Here is a 17,715-nt window from a genome sequence, read left to right as displayed (position 1 = left end):
TGATCACTCAGACCAAAATACCTCAAAATGCTGTGTTTACTTCTGTAGAAATCAGAAGGTAAAACTCAAAAGGTGATTTTTATCATCCTTTGCTTCTTCAACTGCAGGTCACTCTTACTTTATTGAGCAAAACCAGGTTAGCAGTTTTTTGTACCTACCTACAGGAAAGGCATTGAGGGCCCATTCATCCAACCTGTCTTTAATGTAATTTTCATATTCACCTAAAACTATTAATGACCATACACCTCATGATGTGCTTCGAGGTCTGTCTGTTGCTTAAACATCCCTTCTTTTGCACTTGCAGTGCTTTCATGCTGCCAGTAACTTTAGAACAAGAACAATCTCATAAATAGCTCAGAATCTGTAGTTTCTGGACACCTTACCTTATGTGTAAGGTATCTGTATTTTGTCTTCACCTAGTAAAAAAAAATCTATATATCGTTGTGTCCTCTCAAAAATAACATAATGCAGTGCAAGACTCATCTTCTGCAAATAATGATTTGATTTTAATTACTATATTTAGTATATTTGAAATAAAGGATGTTGTCTTACCTGTGAATAAGGTGTTACTTCTCTGTTACACCAGCAAGCAGTGTCCTCCCTAGCTATATAATTCTTATATTTATGTAAGTATAATTACTTAGCTGCTCCTTTCCCTTTGGAAGTGGAATCATACCTATGTATACCTCCTTCCAGCAAGAGACTACTCAATACTAACAGGTGTTACCAATGTATTATATCAGTGTTCCTTGTTTTAAGGAAGGTGTTTTGCCTGTGATAGGGAACTAGGAGAGCTTACGAGTAATGATGTTGCTTCAAACCTAATGAATCTCGTATCTGCTCCCTTTGTCTCGGTGTGTAGCTGATAAAACAGTTGTTGATGGCTCAGTTATTAACCAAAATGAGGTTGATCCCTGGCTTTCCACAGGCCATTGCTGCATTTGCCTTTTAGTCTGATCTTGGTGCGTGCCTGGCTTGCTCAGAGCCCCTGGGATTGCTGGAGCTGGGAACTGCCAGGCACTCTGGGCTGTTCATCATTCTTGAGGCACTGGAGCCTGAGTGCCGGCCACTCAGCCCCTTCCCCAGTGTGCCTCATCCCAGGAGATAATCTCTTGGCCTTTAAGGCAGATTCTCAGCTTTAGATTGTGTCAAAGCTTTATTGCTTTTTGAGATACAAGCAGAGATTTCTTCTGCTCGAGCACATACCATCTATTAGAGTCAGGACATTTATATTAATTTTGTAGGACACTTTCTATTACAAGGCTGATCTGCCAACATCTGCAGGGGCTTCTGCTTTGACTTCCTGATTTTTTTTAATCTGTATCCACAGAATCACAGAATGGTTTGGGTTGGAAGGGATCTTAAAGCACCGCCAGTGCCACCCCTTGCCAAGGGCAGGGACACCTTCCACTATCCCAGGTTGCTCCAAGCCTCGGCCAAGCCCGCCTTGGACACTTCCAGGGATCCAGGGGCAGCCACAGCTTCTGTGCCTGCCAGACCCCATGCCAGGGCCTCTCCACCCCCACAGGGAAGAATTTTTTCCCAGTATTCCATCTAATCCTGCCCTCTGGCAGTGGGAAGCCATTCTCCTAAGGAGAAGGTGGATTTCTCCAAAGTAAGACTTGCTGTTTGCTGTGGTGGATTCACATTGTCCAAAAAATGTTATGAAAAATGACTGGTTTATTTTTGGAAACTTTCTTGCTGCTGCATACCTTGGGCATAAATTACCCAGGTGTCTGCACTTCTGCAGTTGGTAGGATGGAGGGGAGACTAACACCAGCTGTGCCAGAGATAATTGAATACTTATTGTATTATCAGGAAAGTATTGAAGTTTACTAACACTGATGGAAATATCTCTGGAAATACCATAAGAAATCTGTGCAAAGTTCTTTGCCACCAGTTCAGAGCTACTTGATGCATCTGGCAGACAATGCAGCATTTGAAGGATCTTTGCCCGTGTCCACTGTGAATTTAAAATTTCATTTTTGACCTCTAAGAAGACTCCATCCTATCCAGGTGTATCATAATTTCGCGTGTCAGCCTGATTATCCTGGCTATCAGTCAGGGACTCCTCAGTGCCCTGGTTGACTTGCTCCAAGAGATGATGCCTTCCAAGGAAGCATCCCTTCTATACCATCCCCACAGGATCAGCTGCTGCCTGGCTGTGGTGTTTGATCACAATTAATCTCTTGGAATAAGCAGCAGACACATTTCAGGGTTATTTTTGCCATGGAACATCAGCCCCTCCATATCTTCCTGGTTTTCCACAGGGCTGGGCTGAACATCCTCTCTCCTCCAGTGCACATGGACTGATTGGCTGTGGGTTGGGAAACGTCCTTTGTGCTGCTTTCTCTTGCTCATCTGTTTCCCCATTCAGATCCCTGCGTGCCTCTGTGGGAGTTTGATGCTTTTTCTGTGTGTGGGTTTTATTGCTCTCACAACAGAGAGCACTGAGGCAGGGAGGAAAATGTAAGTTAGATAATTGCAGTCAATCAAGTACTTCTAATTCCCAGGCTTTATTGTGTTCAACCTTTTTGGGTTTATGAATTGTCACCTCCAAACTCGCTGAATTACACTGGAAAAAAAGAAAAAAACCTCACAGCTGTTCACATTTACTAATCTAATTGTATTGTCTTAAATTCTTCCATCTGATTTGAGGCTCTGCATCTGAGATGCTTCTATTTGATAGATTCAGTTTATTTGAACTCTATAATAAAGAAAACATATAGACTATGGGCTAGACCATATGCAAACCCATGATATATTTTTTAAAATAAGACTGTTTTTTGAAACAATTTTATTTTAAAAATAAGCCTTACTTTCCAAAGCAAGGCTTATTTAACTTCTAGAATGTGGTTAACAGCTTCCTGAAAATAACTTTGTCTAAATAACAAACACAGTAACCCAGAAAAACCTCTCTGTGCTCTGTTTTTCCCTTAGTAAGTGAGAGAAATTGCTTGAAAACCCCCCAAAAAAGAGGAAAGTTTGTGCAATGTCTTCTAATTTGCCAAGGTTTGCCCTTTATTCCAAGTGTATTGTGTCTCATTTCACTTTGTATTAATATTTTCCATTTTTGTGGGATGAAGTTTCTCTTCTGCATTGTTTATCCTGACTGGAGGAGGGTGCATGTACCACTCTAGGTGTTTTTTCCAATAGATTCACGTGCTACAAAGATAATCAGAGCAAAAAGCAACTGAGCAAAGGCAGTGTTTGTCCTGCAAGAACTGGATTCACAGGCTGCAGGGATGAATCAATTTTTCTGAAATCCCATCTTGTCCTACCAAGGAAAAAAATCCCTTTACTGGAGCTTTGGGTTTACTGTGGTATAGCACCTGTATGTTAGATAACATTTCCATGCTGGCATTAGAGCTGGGAATTCTAGTATTTGAAGAGCTGATAAATATTATGGACAAACCAAGAATCTTACTTTTCTTACTTATTTTTCTGGCTGAATTTCTATCTGGGTAACGTTCATGTGCAGGAAAAATGGTGATTGGCGGGGGAAGTCGGAAGATGGTCAGCATGGGGCCTTTTCTCCAGAAATCATTCTATGACTGTGCGTTGTGTCATTAGGAAAACCAAAAAAAAAGCGAAGTGGCTATGGTGTGGGTTGGCTTTTTTCAGCTTTTAACCTAGGTTTTCAATAGCCTCCATCAGCTTTGTTGTGCAAGGAACACCCATGAGCAGACTCCTCTCTGGAGTACCACTGTATATGCATGACTTGTTGGTCCACTGAGAGTTAAAATCCAGGGAGGGCGCAGGAGCAAAGAATTTGTTTATATTGAACATACTAAACAGAAAACTAGGGATCTGGGGGAAAGTACACACCAAACATCCCTGTTTCCTGGTGCCATGGCTATACTAGACCAGAGAGCTGCTGAAATTCTTGTTGAAGCTTCAGGCAGGAGAAACTTCCTTTGTATTAGTCACATGTAAGCCTTTGAAAAGATATACATGTAATTTTTAGTTGCTTTGCTTAACTAGGGTCTATTCTAGTCAGCTGTTTTGGTTTTAGTTTGGTTTTTATCCCAGCTGCTGAACTACACTGGTTCAAATTTTTTTTTTTCTTTTTTTTTTTCTTGGTGCTCAGATGAGTATAGGATCAAACCAGTGGAAGAGGTCAAATACATGAAAAATGGGGGAGAAGATGATCAGAAAATAGCAGCCAGGAACCAAGAAAACTTGGTAAGGATTGAACTTATCACTTCTCTAATGAACTAACGTGGCTCTGCTTTTGTGACGGAATATGCAGCGTGCAGCACCCTCCAGCTCCGGCTTATGCGCGGCGAGAGGATTTTCTCCAAAATGTCACAACTCCCTGCAAAGCTCTCATGGAAGGTGCAAAATACGACTTTTTCCTGCTTGTCTTTCTGAATTAGGCTCTACTTGATCTTGGAGTGAGTGCCTCCGTGATTATAAGTCGCTCCCCTCCCTTGCAGATCCAGAAATATGCTTTATTTGGAAATGTGTGTGTCTGTGTTACAAATGAGCTGGAGTAAAACAGCACTTCCCTGCCATTAAGAAAATGACCTACTTATGTAGATATTATTTGCTCTACACTTGCTTGTTTTCTGTGTTTTAAAATTCCCAGGGAAGGCAGTTTGGAACAGAAAAATCCAATATATTCCTAACACAGCAGTCACAAAAATCATGTGTGTTTCTTTTGCCTTGATTTGAGCACTTTGCCAGCTCGTAGTTCCACTTAAGGGAAGGCAATTACAGGTAAACTCTTAGGACTACTTGAAATAACTAAGATGCTGTTGAAGTAGCTTAAAAATCACAGTTGAGTCACTTTTGGCATTTCTGAGAAGTTATTTCTTCCCTTCTAAAGCTGAAGGACCGTAGGTTTTGTTATTGGCTGCCTGGGGCTTTGCCCAGTTGAAGTTTTCAAAGACATCCCACAATTCTTGTAGTTGGGTGCAAGTTTTCACATCTGGTTCCACTCATTCAGTGCAGCTTTTCTTCACGTAGAATGGTTGGGTTTTCCCCCCTCCATGTGTAGGTCCAGAGGGGAAACATTAGCAGCAGATTCCAGTGGAACCATAACCATTATCACTAGTTGAGGATTTGCCTTTTGCCATTACTGGGTGGCGGTAGAAAAAGCCACTGTTTGGGATTTTTAAATTTTCATGAAGATGTGAGCTCCTGCAACCTGGCTACTTTATATTCCCTCTCCTAGACACACATATCACACAACTACAGGTGCACTCCTGTAGCAAATGGAGTTTATTTTGCTGTCCTATCCTGTGGCTGAGCAGCAGGCAACACGTTTTCTTTTTCAACCTCCAGATCAGCTGTTTGCTACCTGCAATTTTGCATTGCTGATGCTCCAGTGGGTTGTGCAACTTCAGCTTCAAGTGGGATTTAGAGGGTTTCTTAGAGGTTTTTAAGAGATTCTTGGGGTGTCCTGTGCAGGGCCAGGAGTTGGAGTTGGTGATCCCTGAGAGTCCCTTCCAACTCTGGTTATTCTGTGATTCTACATTAGATTTTTCGACTGGCCTTCAGCTGTAGTTAAATGAGTGTATTTGCAGAAGGTACAATGTCACTGGAAGGACAGCAAGGAAGAGCTCAGGAAAGCTCAGGTCTGCTGGGGTGACACAGTTGCTGCAGCTCTATTCAAAACTAGCTCCAGCTATTTTGCACTTCGGTTGGTGCCTGCTGTCTTGTAGCACCCAAGTGTTCACCTGATTAAATGTTAGGAAGAGCACAGTGCTTCTTATTTTATTACTGCTGGGTCATGTTTGAAGGGAGCAGTGAGTTTGTTGGAAAATGTAACAATAAGGATTTGGAAGGCTGATGTAGCTCTTCTCTGTCATGTTTATCAGGAGGGAAAAAAAAAGGCAATAACACGAGAAAGTCTTCAGCCAGACAGGATGGATATGCTTTAAAACAAAAACTGTCTTGGACACCAAAAAGGCTTTATTTTCCTTTTCCTCATCTTACTATAAGGAGATTACCTTGTCTGTAATATATGCAGCTTTTTAATCCTGGGAATCGTCAAGTCCTCATCACTCCTGGGTTTTTTAAAGGGGTTTCACTGTTCAAGTTCTCCTTAGTAAACATGTTTTAGTTCAGTGCTTAGAAGATGGGTTAAGCTACCCATCACTCAGGCTTTAATTTCCTTAACATGTGAGAAGTTGGCAAGGACTTACATAATCCCGTCTTCTCATCAGCCATTTCCAGGCAACTGAAATTTTAGGAACAAGAAAAGGCGGTGGGAGAATGAACTGGCCCTTTTTCCTCCTCTCTTGTTTCTTAATCCCACATTTCTTTATTGTCACGGGGCTGCAAATTCACATCCCCTTCAGAAACACAGCCCAGATGAGATGTGTAACCTCAGTGTCTGGGAACTGCTCTGGGTGGGTTATCTTATCCCCTGATACTGATGCTTGAATTAGGTTATTCAGATGCCATTGAATATTTTGATCCCATTATCATCTCTGTTACTTTTTTAAGGTATTTTGATGTCTTGCTTAAAAAAAAAAAAATCTCAGCTCAAGTGAAAATAAACCTGCTTCCCTTGTAGCTTGGGCTCTTTGATGTGCTGCCATCTCTGCCTTTGGTGCTGCAGTATTTCTGAGTCGGGGAAAAGAAGGTCACACATAGATAAAGAGAGTGGGAGGACATGGCAGTCACCAGGGGAACTGTCATTTCACACTGGGGTGCTGTGGTCCGGAGTCCCAGGCTTTGATTCTGCTTGAGGAAGAGCCAGAGAAGGGCTGGTGCAAATGTGGGTATCTTTGGGAGAGATGAGGCTCTGCCAGTGAATCACCACCTTCTCAGCTTCAACCTGAGGCTTAAGCAGGGCTCAAAACTTGAGCAGGTCTGGCACAGTAAAGCAGAAATGCTCCTAAGATGCAGTGCCAAAGGGAATGGCTGTGCTAGGGCTGTCTGCCAGGGGAAACACAGGATGCTCCATGGGAAGACATTTTCTGGTGGAATCAAAGTCCCCCTTGGATTAAAATGTAGGGGGAAAAAAGAAAGTAAGAGAAGATAAACTAAGCTTGTTTTCCTGCCGTTCCTTTGTATCCATAGGCCTCATTCACTTCTTTAGTCAGGTTGTTTCTCCAGTTGTCCACCTGCCACTGTGATCTCTCTGCTCCTGGTTTCATTCCAGTACCTCTGACACCTTCCTGAGCATCTCCACCCTCAAAACGAAGCCAGAGTCATTGTGCTTGAGCTGACAGTCCTACATCCTTGTAGCCTGCAGGATGGGTGTGGGATGTAGCAGGATTAGGCGCTGGAGAGCTGGGGCTACACTGGATGCTGTCACTGCAGCACGTGCTTTGGTGGCTGCTCAGCGAAACCAGGGATGTTTGGTGTCAGATCAATGAAGAACTAGTAGATAGGTGAAAGAAGGAAGTAATTTGTACTACGTATTATATGTGTTTTTCAATCACAAGTGTTGGTTTGCATACATATATATATATGCGCACACATGTAAGGAAACGTGGAAGCTGTGCTAATTTTCATGTGACATGGTGCATAGAAGGTCATGTGTGTGCTATTATTCCTGGAGGTAAATGAGCAACTGGGATGGTTATTTGTGAGTTCAGAAGCAGAAAGGCTGGCTGGGATGGTTTATTGGGATCCTGGGCTTTGTCTCCATGCCCAGCTTGGTGCCAACATGCCACATGTGGTGCTGAAGTCCACCATGTGTTAAAGCTAAATTTCAGCTCCCTATAACTCCACAGTGGCTCTACAAAACCTCTCCTGCCTTTCCCCATCTTCTTGGGGGAAGGTTTTAAGATAAGCCTTCTCCATAACAAAGGGAGTTTTGCCAACATTGAGTTTGCCACTCAGCAGATCTGGATGGGTTTTTTTTGGTAAAAGGTAATGGTGGCTAATCACATAGATTTGTCACTTTGGAAAGCTAAAATGCCAAAACTCAGGCAGTATTAATATTTTACAAGCAGGTATGACTAAAATAAATAATGCATTAATAAAGATCTATTAACTTTTTGTTTGGAAAGGACGGTTTAGCTGTACACCATCATGTTAAATATACAGAATACTATTATATAACAGCCTTTTTAATATTCTTAATAGGGCAAATTTAATTGTCCTCATTTTCATACTCTTGCAGCACTCCTGGCTTTCCCTTACAAAATATTACTGCCAGAAAAGGTAAAATGAGAAGGTGTGTGATACTCCTGCAGCTTAGCATTGCTTTGGCAAACTTCAGGAGCTGGATCAATTTTCCTCTGACTTGGGCTGTTATAATACAGATATCCCTGAAAATACCAAGTCCCTAAAGCTGCATTTCTTTTGTGTTGGGTGGTTATCTTGGTATTTATTGCAGTTCAGGTTTTGGATGTTCTTATAGCTTTCATTCATCCTTTTCTGGGCTGCACTGGCACAAAAGGCCACTTACTGGGATTTTTATAGTTTGTTATCCAAACCCCCAAAACAATTAGATATAATCCTGTGTTTCATCCTGGAGCTCTGTAGTGAAATTGCATGTTAGAGCTTGAGATGAATTCCTGCTGGAGCTGGGAGAAAATTGCCTCTCTGTTGCTCTTGCTATCTCTCACTCCACCTTTAATAACAATGTTTTGCTTTTTGTTTTACCCAATTTCCACAAATTTCCACTCCACTTACCTGCAAATGTAATTTTTGTCTCTCTTGAGCTTCTCAGCGCAGCTGCTGTTCTCCATTTATCAACCAGCTCCACATAACTTGGAATTGCAAACCCCTGCCTCCGTGACTCTGTATTCAACACCAGTTATCATTTTCTGCAGTGATATGTTTAAAGTAGACAGTAATATCTGATAGATGAAGTGTGTGAAATTAAAAGCCTGGCAGAAAATACAGAAAGAAACACCTTAATAACTATATAATATGTAATATGTGAAAGGGAAGACCCCTATTTAAATGTATATATTATACACAAGATGTAAAGTGTGTGTTATAGATACATAAATCATAAATATTTGTGATGTGCGGTGCAAAGATGTCGAATTCCACATCAATTTAGGAAAATACATTTAAATTCTATTACCAACCTGCTCAATCTAGGTGCTAAAAAAACTAAATAAAAAATAAATAAGCCACCAGTAAGTTTATTGGGGGTATTCGTGGTGTTTTCCTTTCTACAGATGTAAAATACCACAAGGGTAAATTTAAGCACGGAAATATAATTAATTTGGTACTTTAAAATACTTAAAGCCAGTGCTGCTTATTATTGCTAGGTAAGCTTTGAATTGCAGTGTTTTAAATGCATAACTACATATTTATCTCAGCACTGGTGCAGTACATTGGTGAAAAGCTTTGTAAAAACTGAAGTTAGCATGTATTAATGCATATTCCAGTGTGAAGATATCTGGCTCTAGTGTCCTAATTATTTATTTTAAACCATTGTGCCGTGGCAGTGTTTCAGAACACACAGTGTCAGGATCGAACTTGTTCACGCTCTGCTTGTAAGGGGAAGGAAACCAGAAATGCCCGAGAGCCTTCAAGCCCTTAGAAAGAAGAGGTTTTTCTGGGTTTTGTCTATCCTGAAGAGTTTGGTTGTGTTAAATCCTGTGCTGGCCCCTCGTTTGCTTTCCTTGCTGTGTGTGACGTTCTCCAGGAGCCCCATTCCACCAGCACAGGGTCAGCTCCAGTACAAGTGTTGGGAAAACTTCACCCTGTTGGTTCATTATCCACTGTAAAGGATGGATATCTCTATATATATATATATTCTTTATATAAAGAAGAAGCTATTAATTTCTCTGCCTCTTGTCCCCCCCCCCCCCCAATTTTCCCTTCTGCTTTCAGGTCACAGAATCCCAGGTTGGTTTAGGTTGAAAGGACCTTAAAGCTCATCCAGTGCCACCCCCTGCCATGGGCAGGGACACCTTCCACTATCCCAGCTTGCTCCAAGCCCTGTCCAAGCTGGCCTTGGGCACTTCCAGAGATGGGGCAACCAGGGCCTCACCACCCTCCTGGGGAGGAGATTCTGCTCAGTATCTCACCCAACCCTTCCCTCTGTGAGTTTGAAGCCATTCCCCCTTGTCCTGTCACTCCAGGCCCTTGTCCAAATTCCCTCTCCAGCTCTCTTGGAGCCTGTTTAGGTACAGGATCCCAGTACGTTTAGTAGCATATATGTACTGGTGTAAAGCCTCAGCTTTATGAAATACTTGGAGATGTTGTTGGTTCTTGTACTGGAATCCAGGCAGGACGAAACCTACAAAAACACACAGGAAAATCCAGCTTGGGTCATTGTGGGAGGGGAAAAAGAAATTGAGATGCCCTTTTTCTCCTGGGCCCATAGGAGTGCTAAAAGGACAAAGTGAGCATCACTAGGTGTGCATGGAGATGAGATAATGTGCTGTTCATCCATACAGCTCCAGTGCTGCTGAGAGCTGGGAGAGAGAGCAGGGAACGGAGGGCTCCAAGGCCAGCCTGCTCTCCCACAGGTTTTCCCACAGGGACAGGCATCCACTTTGCCCAGATGCTGTGTCAGCCAAACCCCAGGGCCCGCGGCAGCTCTGTGGGAACAGGTCCCACAGGTTCCTCTCAGCCCAGCATGGAGCTGCTCCACATCTGGACTCTCCTCCCTCCACTTGAAGAAACAACCCACAAACAAAAGCTGCTGCTACAAAAATGCAGCTACAAAATCAGTGAGTAAAGGGAAGCCAGGGATTAAAATTCAAAAGTAGGTGAAGGAGGGAGGGGTATAATACCAAGCTCCTTCTGCCCGAGGTGGTGGGGTTCACGCTGGGATAAAGGAGGTGGGTGGGCTGGGAATCCCTGCCCCAGGCACCTGCAGGGGCAAAGGTGGGGCTTCCTCCAGGCAGAGCCTCTCTGAGCAGCACTGGGACAGAGAGGGCAAAGCAGGGGCTGGGCACCACTTGGGGAAGGTGCATTCCAGATCCATGGAGGAAAATACCTTTATTGTTCTGCATGCCTGGTATCCCATCCCTGGAAGTGTCCAAGGCCAGGTTGGATGGGTCTTGGAGCAAGCTGGGATAGTGGAAGGTGTCCCCGCCTGTGGCGGGGAGTGGCACTGGATGGGCTTTAAGGTCCTGTCCAACCCAAACTTTTGTAGGATACTAAGAGGAATTTTGCACTCTACTTGTATAAGATGATACCTGGAAAATCCCCTGGGATTAGATATTATTTTCCTCGAGTCTTTGTTGACAGGGCCTGGGTTAGCACATTTTACATGGCATGCCATCCAAGGTTCCCTTTCTCAGAGAAATGAGAATTACACAATCATCCTTTGGATTTTTTTTTTTCCTCCAAAGTCTGAGATCCTAAATGAATGGTGCCCTATCCCTATCAGTACTAAGTAACTACAGCATTTCAATTTTCATAACCCAGCCTCTCCAGTGTTTTTTGCAGCTGAAATAGAAGTGCACAGAAATGACATTATTACTGGAGCCAGTTATTTTAAATGCTGTGCAATTAGCTCATTTCCATATTGCCCATTTAGTTTCAAATTTGCATTGATATTCTTCAAAGAATGGTTTCTCATAATGAATTTATGACAGTTTTAGCTCATTCCACTTACGGGTCACTGCGTATTATATAGACATCAAAGTAAATGGTTGCACTGGGTATTAATATTCTTTTTCTTCTGGATTCCATTAAAATGGTTCTGGTGAAGAAGTATTCATTTTTCCTCCAATATTTAATTTTGAAAATTTAGAAGATAAGTGAATACTATTAATAAATATTTTTAGCAAGTCAGAAAATCATATAAAAATTACTGTGCTCCAGGTGCATTTCTTCAGACCAGACCTTATTTCCTTCTTTCCCCTTTGCTGAATAAATCTGCACAGTGCCCTATGGAGAGGTGGAATGATATGAGTTTTCAAGCTCTTGGTGAATGTGATTTTAAAGTAGAAAGCTTAAAAATATATAATTACATTTCTTTCAAAGTGTGTTAAAATAATGGTGTCCAGAAGCAACATGTAATTGCAGGCTTGATGTGGAGAAAATGTACCAGTGATGGGCAGCTCTCAGGAACACGGTTCAGGACCAGCCCACGTTGTTGGTGGAAACAGTTCTTGCAAATCCTGCAGAGGCGTTCCCACTGTCACTTGTGGAAGCAGGTGATTTTCCATACAGGTTGTGTTGTTTCCATGCCTGTATAATTTTAACAGGTGAGTTTCTGCCTGGGATTTCCCCCCTCCCCCCCGGGAAAGCTGATGCTGCTGAGGAGGATGGACACAGAGCTGTTGGTGAAACAGAGGAGTCAGCAGTCATGGCAAGGCGGCACGTTCTTGATTTAAGAGTTTCTTCCATGATTGTGAGGACTGGGAATCTTCAGATTCTTTTTTATTCTTTTTGTTATTTTTTTTAAAGAACTTGAGTGTCTCCACACTTGGAGAACTGAAGCTTTAAGAAAGATGAGCTGTAGGATTTTGCAAGTTGTCATCAAGAGAAGCTCTCTGTATCTTCTGTTTTGGTCGTTGCTCTTCAGCAATTGCCTATTAGGTGTTAATGATTAACTCTGCTGTTTTGGAACAGAGGATAAGGCAAGATACAGGCAGAATGGAACACATAAAAATACCTAAAATCATCAGAAGTCACTGATAGAGACTAAAGCTGTAAATCCAGGCAGCTGCTATGGCCTGAGAGTTCCAGTTTGGAGTACTCTTGACCACTGGTGAGCTGTGATCTCCTGACCTCCTTGTGATAGTGGCAAAGTAATTCAGCCTTTCATCTGTTCACATTTAATTATAGATATTATGTGGGTCTGCTCACACTTTCTTTTCAGGGACTCCTTGAGTCAAGGTGGTTGTGGAGGAAATGTAGGGCCCAGGATTTCCATATCTGGTGAGGTGCTAATTTCAAACTGTTGTAGAATATGGAGATAACAGCAAATTCATCCATAGGTACTTCATTAGATGTTTACCCGTGCAGCCTTTGTGATCTCTCAGTTTTAGTCTGAATACAGTACTGCATCTGGTAAAGAGGGGGGAGGGATGTGCCGTTTTAGACCCCAGACCAATACAGGTGTCGTGCCTGGGGAGGTGGTTAGTGGCGGCCTTGGCAGTGCTGCGTCACTGGTTGGACTAGTGATCTTAGAAGGATTTTCCAACCTTTGTGATTCTATGAATTTGTTAATTTTGATGTATTGGAGCTGAGGTGAACCCCTTGGAGGGGTGTGACTTTTAGGGCTGGTTTCAGGCAGATCCTTTGTACAATCAATGTGTTTGGCTGAAACTTGTTTATACTGCAGGGGTTTTTTTCAATAGAAAGTGTTTTCTTCTCAAAACTTTCCTAACCAGTGTCTTTGAAGAGCAGTTAAAGGAGGTGAACTTGAAGCTGGTCAGATGAAAAATGTGAGGATCTCCAGCATCCAGTTTTGGAGATTTAAGCATAAAATCTCAGAAGATTTGGGTTGGAAGGCACCTTAAAGCAGTCCAGAGCCCAAGGAGGAATGTGCATTAGTGGGAGTTAAGTGACCATCCCAGGAAGAGGTTGGACGAGTAAAGGAGGAAGGGAAAAACATGACAGGAAAGGGAAAAAGGAGCAGAAGCACCACAAGGAGAGGTGAGAAGAGACTCAGAGGGCTCTCTGCAGCCCTGAACTTCTCTTCTTGCCATGAACAGCACATGAGAGCAGCGTGTTGTGTAATCCAGAGTTGTCATTATTTGACAAACGATTTTCTAACTTATTTTTTCAAACCAATCTTTTCAGCTTTGAATTCTTTAAAAGCCCTTTTGCTCTTCTGTTCTGGGATTAGAAAATCAGAAGCTCCCAGTCCACTTCGTACCATTCTTGTTTTGAAATAACTTGGATTTTGTCTCCTTTTTTACACCAAAAATGCCATTTTTGTCCAGAATCCAATCCACATAAGGCTTTCTTCATCACCTAAATTATTTTTAGCTTGGTGTTTTCCCCCATTCATCCTGGTTATTTAGTAAGAAATGTTAAAAAATACCTTTACAGGCAACATAAACTAGAAGATCCAAGAGTGAGGAGTACTCCCAGGAGCACAAGTGGTAGCAGAGAGCACTGGTTATTTAACTAAGCTTCAAGTAGACAATGTCTGTTGTACTGAATGAGCACGAAATGTTACTTTCCTGTTTCAGTCATCACTACTTTGGTTAGGTTTCCACCTGTTAGGCAATTCTGTGCTCACATCATCCTTGAGCGGGAACATTCCCACCACTGCAGCCAGAATTTTGTGTTTGCTTGCTCCATATTTTGGTTGCGCTTCACCACTAGATGTGAGCAAAGGTGGGAAATGTTTCACATTTCTTGTGGAGAAAATGGTGTTTTGCTCAAAATTACTTGAAACTATGGTGAACATTTTTGAGTGGATTTCTTTTCTTCTTAATTCTTCCAGGGAAATGCAGGAGCTGGGCTACCCAGGCCTAGGCTTTTTGGGATGTGGGGGCACACGTGGGCAGGAAAGATCTTGATTTAATGGTATCTTCTCCAGAGAAAGGGAAAGAGAGCTGGAGACAGCTGCTGGGGAGGCTCATTAGCTGCATTGATGGGTCCTTTAGCTCTTTAGCCTTAATTGCTGTGTGCTCAGGGTGACAGAATTGGCAAATCCAGGTTTCCCAAGGAGCTGGCCTCCCTCACCTGTGTGCGCGTCCTGGGAGTGCTGAGAAGGGCACAGCACCCTCACCCGTGCCCTGCCCAGGGGCTCTGTGCTGCTGGGGTGCTGTGCAGCCATGGAGTGACCCTCAGGGAGCAGGTGAGTGAGCCGAGAGGGGGGGATTTATCCCTGGTGGTGGATTAAAGCAGGATGGGTGTAACCTCCGCTCGTGGGTGCGGAGACTGATGACATTTCTGGTGTTCTTGGGGTGTTGCTGGTGCCCTGTACAGCCCCCCCCCACCCAGGAAAAAGGAGCTGGGCTGCTTCCAGCTGAACTAGAAGTGCTTCAGCCACCTCCAGGAATAAAAGAGTGAGTGTATTCATCCATCTGCATTGTGTATTCCTACACCAGGGCTGGAAGGGACTCAGCCTCATCTGTTTTTCACTGTAATTTAGCTTTTGGACTTTGGTTGTTTCCCTTTGATTTTGTGGCTAGCCAAGACCAGCTGCTCTGCAGGCAGCTGGGAGACTCAAATGTGCGTTGGAAGGGATTTCTGCATTTCAGCTGGTGGAAAGAAGAGTTAGAAATTGGACTGGGAGAAGGGAAAACAATGTAAGATTATAACCTTCAAGAGTTCAGGATTTTTTTAAGCAAGAAAAAGTCGAGGACAGAAAGAAAACCCCTATGGAAATAAGTTTATGCCAGTAAAGGCAAGTACTTCGATATTCTGAACAAGCTGAGCCTGTAATTCAGACTCTTGTGCATACTGAGTTTGGAATTACATGTAGGTATGTTAAAAAATCTCCTGAATAATTCATGAATAATTTCTAATGGAAAGCAGTGGTTTATACAGATACTAAAGTAATACTGACCTAAGCTAATATGCAGCTTCCTATTTGTTCCAACTGGGAAGAAAACCCTTTTTTTTGCTTTAGATTGTTTGTTCCTTGCTCCTGGAAGAAGCAGCGTTGGAGCTCAGACAGAGCTCTCAATGCTCTGCTTTCATCTCCCACACTTGGTCTGTGTGGACCATGTGCTTCTCTATCTAATATGTAATCTTTCCATCAAAGACAGTCAGCTTTAAAAAAAGATTCAAGCCAACAGATAATCTCTGCATGGGAACACAAAGCCAGTGCTTCTTAATAAGGTGATCATATTATAATTGTGTATGTGTGTATTTAAATGTAGTTTGTATTGCAGCAGCACCTGAAGGCAAGCGTTGGGATTCAGAAGCAGCTGCTCTACCTGCAAACACAGCAAGAATGGGCTCACATATTACCAATTCTTCCCCAAAATTTCATCCAAACAAGTACTTTTATACTGAAATCCTTGTACTTCCAGGAGAGTGACCTCGGGGGGGAGTGTCCAAAACCCAGTGTGTTAAAAAAAAGGCCCAACCTGGTGAGGGGAAGTTATGTGACAGAGGGGTCAATGCTGTCCTCCTCCCCCGCTATGGGCTTATAAGATAGAGGGACCTGAGACAAGGGTCCGGAGTGAGAAAACTGAGGGGGAATGGCCTTTAACTGCAAGAGGGCAGCATCAGATTCGATATTGGGAAGAAATTCTTCCCTGGCACAGGTTGTCCAGAGAAGCTGTGGCTGCCCCATCCCTGGAAGTGTCTAAGGCCAGGCTGGATGGGCCTTGGAGCAACCTGGGATAGTGGAAGGTGTCCCTGCCCATGGCAGGAGGTGGAATGAGATGGATTTTAAGGTGCCTTCCAACCCAAATGCTTTGATTCTGTGGATATTTGGATGTTGGGCTCTGTGGTGTGGAGGGGCAGTTCGGGTGGGAGTGGGAGGGAGTGCCATCAGCCTGCCCATTTTCCCTTGGTTTTCTCCTTTCCTTTAGCCTTTCAAAGAACAAAGCTGCTGTGAGAGAGAGGAGGGACAGATTTGGCTGTCAGGTACGATGGAACCCAGAGGATGATTTGGTTGGAGCAATGCTGGTAGTGCGGCACTTCTGCTGAAATGCTGTGGGTTTGCCAGATCACCCTTTCCTTTTTATGGAATCATGGAATCACAGACTGGTTCAGGTGAGAAGGGACCTTAAAGATTGTATAGTTCCACCCCCTGCCATGGGCAGGGACATCTTCCACTATCCCAGGTTTCTCCAAGTCCTGTCCAGCCTGGACACTTCCAGGAATGGGGTTTCAGGCAGCTTCTCTAGCATCAGCAACTTCTTTGTAGACTTGGAGAGCACACCCTTAGCCAAGCAAACACCTGAGATAGGCATGGGAAGTCTCAGCCCTTTCAGGTGACTGCTGGGGCTCTGAAATAACCAGCTTCAAGTTGCTTCATAGTGTCTTAAGAGTGAGTCAAGGTCAAAATGTGCCTTATTTTTTTTTGTAAGGGCTTGGCTGCATGCACAAGTTTAGCAGCTTGTATATTTGTGGGATTTGTTGCTTCTGGAGATCTCCTGGCTCTCTAAGTCACTGCGTCCTGCCTAGCTTTTCCAAAGATTAACATCCATATGAGAACGCTGCCTCTGAAGTGTTTACACTCATTTCCTTCCTGGGGAAAACATTCAGCACTGAAACAGGGCTTGGGTGATGGCAGATGCGAGGAGACGGTGGCACATCTTTCCAGAGTACAGCTCGTTCTTAGCTGGTTGTGTATGGACTTTTCTGCATCCTCTTTTCCTTTTCTTCATTAAAAAAGCAAGCAGAAATCTCTTCCTGAGCTGAAGGCATCTCTCAGCCTCGCAGCAGACCCATCCCGGGGCTGGCCACTGGCCAAGCCATCGCTCGCTGCAACCTGCACACCATGTAACTCCTCTAAGAATAGCCCTGGTGCTCTTTAAAAAAAAAAAAAAAAAAACAACATCAAAAAAAGACTATTTTAGCACTGTATTATCTTCATCCCTTCTGTAAAGCAGTGGAGTTTGGAGGGGGTTTTTCCCCCCACACCCATGTCCGTTGTTCCTCCCGCAATGAGCTGTTGCTAATGCCGAGAAATATTTTTGGACTTAATGCAGTGAGTCAGGGCTTAGCTGTAAATTGGTCATGGGATGGAAGGGATTCAGATTGTCTGTTACCCAGGGTCTGGTTTCAGCCATTTCAGAAACATGAGCAATTTCTCAACTGACGGTAATTAGACTTATAACTCTCTCTGAGATGATCTAAGGCAAGGATTAATTATAAAAGTTTCTCGGTGTTAGAACATGTTTCTTTAACTAAAGTTTGGCATGCTTTCATTTTACGATGAGCATGAAAGAATGTTCCTCTGCTTAA

The 17,715-nt window shown here is 43.2% G+C and overlaps 1 protein-coding gene across 3 annotated transcripts in view; it reads left to right on the top strand.

Moving 5' to 3' along the window:
- The window catches only part of C8H1orf21 (chromosome 8 C1orf21 homolog), a 107,972-nt gene that overhangs the window by 59,113 nt on the left and 31,144 nt on the right, over nucleotides 1-17,715 (top strand). For all 3 annotated transcript variants that reach the window (XM_069022790.1, XM_069022791.1, XM_069022792.1), the window contains exon 3: nucleotides 4,091-4,185. In XM_069022790.1, the coding sequence (XP_068878891.1) occupies nucleotides 4,091-4,185 (95 nt within the window). The remainder of the gene's footprint in view (nucleotides 1-4,090; nucleotides 4,186-17,715) is intronic.

Source organism: Aphelocoma coerulescens, chromosome 8 (genome assembly GCF_041296385.1).
Source record: "Aphelocoma coerulescens isolate FSJ_1873_10779 chromosome 8, UR_Acoe_1.0, whole genome shotgun sequence".
Taxonomy (NCBI): Eukaryota; Metazoa; Chordata; class Aves; order Passeriformes; family Corvidae; genus Aphelocoma; species Aphelocoma coerulescens.
This window is presented reverse-complemented; position numbering and strand designations above follow the sequence as displayed.